Consider the following 5,282-nt stretch of genomic DNA (forward strand, 5'->3'; position numbering starts at 1 on the left):
CTGATTTTTGCCACATTTAACAATTTCGGTGAGGCTCCAGTCATCTTCTCCAACGATGCTCCGGTTATCTTTTCCGGCCAACATTTTTTTTCCTGGTAAATTGTAACACCCACACAAACAAGATTTCGATTTTTAGATCTAAAATACATATCACATTCATATTTTGATTTTCAGATTAAGAACACACGAACAATAGATCTGGATTTTTGAAATCTATTAGAGCATCATATATGAGACAAAGAATTGTGATGAAAATCACTGACTCGTTTCATGTTATCTTGATTAGAAATCATGATGAACTTAGGGGTAGTTTGATAATGAACTGACCGGGTCAGGTGAGTAAATTTTGACTGACTCGGTCCGGTTAGGCCGTTTGGTAGAGCCCCAAATTGGCTTACTCGGTCAGCAATAGCAGATCAATCTCGTGACCCGGTAAGTGAAAAAGATGTAGCTGACCAGTAAAGAAACCCATTTGCCCTGCGTCTAGGTTTGTATTATCTATTTTCTTTCTCTGTCTAGATTTCTTTTGCAATCGGTATTTGGTGTTCGCTTCATTAGTATTGGAATCGATGAACTTGTGTGCGTGTCTGGTACCCAACAAAAAATTCAAAATCGTAGCCTCTTCTCTTTCGTGGTCTTAGAAATTAACACACCAGTCCTCCAATCAATCCCCAAAAGATTCGATATTCACCTTCTTTCCCTTCAATTGATAAGTTGGTCGGAGATGGTGATGTTGCGTCTGGTGGTGGGTGATAAGGAGATGTGGTGAATTTTGGTGGGTTAAGGTGTGTAATGGTGATGAATGTCAATCAAGATGGTGGTGGTTTGGTTGTTATTTATGGCGGTAATATGGTGATGATTGTTGTCGGTTTGATGATGACCGGTGGTGTTGTTAGTGTTGGTATGGTGTTTTGTAGTGGCTATAAAGGAGGAATAAGGATGTAAGTGGCCGATGATGGTGTAATCAGGCTCAACACTCATTTTGACCAAAAAAATCAAGCTCACAATCAGAGCTCAAACACTCCTCTTGACAATCAATATTTGGTGTAGACCTAAATGATTCTCAAGGGTTGAATCTTTTTATTAGCTATGTGAATTGATGGATGGATGTTGTTACTTGTAGTAATTCTTTCTAGGTTTGTGATTCCATTTCTTTAGTAATGATGTGCCATTTGATTTTAGGGTATATGTAAGCTTGTAAACTTATACTCTGAATCAAGCTCACAATCAGAGCTTAAACACTACATCTTAAACACTCCTCTTGACAATCTATATTTGGTGTAGACCTAAATGATTCTCAAGGGTTGAATCCTTTTATTAGCTATGTGAATTGATAGATAGATGATGTTACTTGTAATTCTTTTCTAGGTTTGTGATTCCATCTCTGTTTACCACAATTCTCAATAGTTGTATTATTAGAAAATTGTGCTCAATGGTTGTGTTGTTTAAACTATGTATGAACTATAGTCAATTCAATGATATTGTCATTTGATTGAGCTCCTTTTGAACAAAAAAAAAAAATATACATTTTATGGTTAATCATACCTTCAATATTCATGTTTCTTGAATTAATTTATTTGTTTGTTGTATCATAAACTCCCATCAAAACATATCTAAACGGTGAATTCATGGTTGGATCAAAGTTTATTGCCTTTTCTGAAATCAAGAATAAAATTCATTGTTATTTTTTACGCTATATAAAGTTTTCCATTAAGGGGTAATATGGTCATTTTTCATTATTAATCATAGTCAGTCAGAGATATAACCAAACAACATGGTTTCAGTCAGATGCAGACTTAGTCAGAAGTTCTAACTTGTTCAGCCCTAACTCAGTCAACACTAACCCAATCAGTAACTATCAAACGACCCCTTAGAAATTATGATGAACCCAAAAATTGTGTGCATTTATAGAACACACATAAATGATTTATGAGTGTGTTTGTGTTTTTCATCTTTTTATGGGATTGTTCTTTAAACACATGCATATGCACAAACGCACCCCATATGCAAACACCTACAAGAAATAGGACATAAATATGAGTTTTTTTATTGCACACACACAAGAAATCCGAGTACTTCTGCAAATCAAACAACCATATGAAATGGGTTCTTGAAAATCTTCATTTCATCAGATCTATAAATCCGAGTCCTTAATCAGATCTGCAAATCCGAATTCTCCATCAGTTCTTGAAAATCTTTTGTTTTGGACACCTGGAATATGAAATCGATTCTTGAAATTAGTGTGCGTTCATGTGTGTGTGTTTATGTTCATCATCAGAACTGAAAATAGACATCAAGATGAAGAACTCAAATAATTTGTAGGTTTATGCCATGATATGCGCCACTCGACCCTTGGAGCAACACCCATCTCCTTTGATGATTGTTGTTCATCACTTATTTGGAGGAGTTGTTTCGAGTTTCCGGTGAGTTTCCGTTGAAGCATAGCAGATTTGGAGGTTCTTGCTTACAAAATCGAGTTCATGTGTGTGTGTGTCTGTGTTTGGATTCGACTTATGGAAAAAAATAGTTTTTATTCAAACTTTTTGCCGGAGACTCGCCGGAGAAGATTACTGAAATCTTGCTGGAGTTGCAAAAGCCACCGTAAACTAGCTAAACCAACACCAACCTGTCATAAAAAAACTCAATGGCTAAAATATTTTATATAAATCGAAATTGTTGCTCATAGGTCCTAAAGGTTTGGTTTCCCATCAAAGCAAACCTTTGTCCCCTGAAATGATCCTGGATGCTAAAAAATACTAAAAAAAATGAAAATTAAAAGTAAAACAATACCATTTTAACCAAGTTAAAGGAGTCAACTATCTTGATCTGGATCCAACACTGAAATTCAGTCTAGCAAAACACACTACAACGAAAATATCGGTTTTTCAAACCAGTTTTCTTAATCAGGTTGTCAACCAACTTGTAAAGTGGTCCTATATTTCCGAACCATTTTTTCACCATTGCTACAAATCGGGTTTCCAAACGGGTGTGATACTTTTTGAAAAACCTGTCTGTGCATCTCTAAGAAGCGCACTACGACTATGATATTTTAGGTGCAAAAGTTACAATAATATCGTGCATTTTGATAATATCTATTTTTCTAGTTCATTTGGGTTTTCTGAACACCTTATGATATTAATCATTTGTTATATTGGACTGGTTTGCTGTTTAGCCTTTTGGTCAGAGTAAAACAAGCTAAAAATCAAATCTTGAAAATTCAAACTTTTACAGTTTCTGTCTTTTTAACAAAACTCTTGGGTTAAGGTTTTGAGAAAGATGAAAATCTTTCTATTGGGGTCTCCCTTAGCATTTACATCTTTTAAGGTATCAAAGGATCAAACGGTAATTCATCTTTTAACATGGATTTATAACTGTATATGTGATGTGAGTGAGTAAATCTTTCCCAACATACATATAACAGCAGCTGAAACAACACATCTGCTACACATAAACTAACTCATACAAACATCATCGATATGAGACATGAAGAGAAAGTGCTTGGATAATAAGCTTTCAATGTTTTGATATTTCTAGTAATAATAATAATATGATATGATATCCATATTTGATGCTTCATCTGATCCAACCAACCCATAAACATACACATAGCACATAGCCTAGAAGGTTGATCCATTCCATCCAAAGAAAGACCTCTGTCAAATCAAATCAAAACACAAACAAACAAACAAAATGAGCACACACTACATTTCATATCAATGAAGAAAACAGAAGAGATAGATAGATATTCATATAATATAGGTTACCTCTGAGTCGAAAAATTTGAGGAAGAAGCGTGATTTGGGAACAGAGAGCTTGGAGCTAAGAATCTCAGCAACTGCAGCACTTATTTTCTTGTTTACATCGGGATTCAGACCTCCGATGGACACCAGCTCACCATACGCCGCTGGCTGCTCGCTACCTCCAAAAGCCATCGGCACGGATCCCTTCAACACGATCATCACATACTGCCCACACGTTTCAAAACAATTACATCAACGCTTTTACTCAATACCAAATTACATTGCTTAATCATGATTCTAGAATCAGTGCAATCAATTTCCAAGTGATGTTGCCATAACCGGTGCTTAATTCGTTTCTACCCAAGGAAATTAAAATTCACTCATAAACACTGAAACATTAAACTCTAGTAAAAGTCAAGGCCCATATTGAAAGGGGGTTTTCTTTTCCTTGGATAATTTTTGAAGCTATAATAACATCAACTCATCAAGTAACCTTCAGATTTGAAGTAAGCACAGAAAACACACACACATACACAACAGAGAGAGAGAGAGAGAGAGAGAGAGAGAGAGAGAGAGAGAGAGAGAGAGAGAGAGAGAGAGAGAGAGAGAGAGAGAGAAGTGTACGTACGGCTTTGGGTTTGCCGATGAGTTCGGCGACGGTGGAGGTGGCTTCGGAGAGGATGGCGGAGGTATCAACGCCCTCCAAGCTCACATTTGTTGACAGATTCAGGCACGGCATCTCTTTCTCTCGTTTAATTCACAAATGCCAAAAAAATAAAAACCCTCCAAATATGAGATGGTATGATATCCCTATTCCCTACTACTGTTCGTCATCCAATAGAAACCCTTGTTCACCACCCACCACAACTTCATCCATTATTCCTATTTTGCCCTCCTACATTTATTAAAAATATGCAATATATCACTCTCTTCATGATAGAAGAACAAACGTTTTGCTATTTATATATATTTGTAGAAACAATTAAACATGATGCAAAAGTGAATCAGAAAGATACTTGTACCACAGGTATTATAGTGTAACATTACGATCCATTTCTGTATTGTCGAACAAATCTCTTTTCTTTTCGGTTCTAATGAGATGCTTATAAGTAATTTTAGTGATTCAACTTGTGATTTCCATGAAGACCTTTCTTCATAATAAAAATAAGATATTCGTTAAACGTCATTGGTGTTGGTGATTTTAGCGTCAACATGTCATTTTATGTAATTAGAACTAACATGTGAGCTAAGAGACTTCATAATTTTTACTCTAACATATGTACGGGTTTGTGCGGAGTGCACGAATGTATAAAGATCGAATTAGAAGCTGGTTCGACAAGTCAAGGGTTAGGGGTTTCCAAAGGGGCAACGCCCTTTTGGTGGGGTCTAGGGGCAGCACCCCTAGCGGGGTCCAAGGGGCAGAGCCCCTGGCTGTGCCCCGACGGGGTTTGCGGCAGCGCCCCAAAAACTCTCCGAATTTTGCATGTGGGAACATAGGGAAAAACGAATTCTTGAGGGTGATTATGGTAAAACTGATGAAAT

General features: G+C 36.6%; 1 protein-coding gene across 1 annotated transcript; it reads right to left on the reverse strand.

Moving 5' to 3' along the window:
• Positions 1-3,477: 3,477 nt before the first annotated feature.
• LOC145054811 (uncharacterized) lies at positions 3,478-4,557 on the reverse strand. Its single transcript, XM_079003071.1, has 3 exons — positions 4,369-4,557; positions 3,765-3,965; positions 3,478-3,653 (listed from the first exon to the last, which is right to left on the reverse strand). The coding sequence occupies exons 1-3, from the start codon at positions 4,477-4,479 to the stop codon at positions 3,618-3,620; spliced, it is 348 nt and encodes a 115-aa protein (XP_078859197.1). The 5' UTR covers positions 4,480-4,557; the 3' UTR covers positions 3,478-3,617.
• Between the last annotated feature and the right edge of the window lie 725 nt (positions 4,558-5,282).

Source organism: Lactuca serriola, chromosome 5 (genome assembly GCF_051521515.1).
Source record: "Lactuca serriola cultivar US96UC23 chromosome 5, Lser_US96UC23_V15, whole genome shotgun sequence".
NCBI classification, from domain to species: Eukaryota; Viridiplantae; Streptophyta; class Magnoliopsida; order Asterales; family Asteraceae; genus Lactuca; species Lactuca serriola.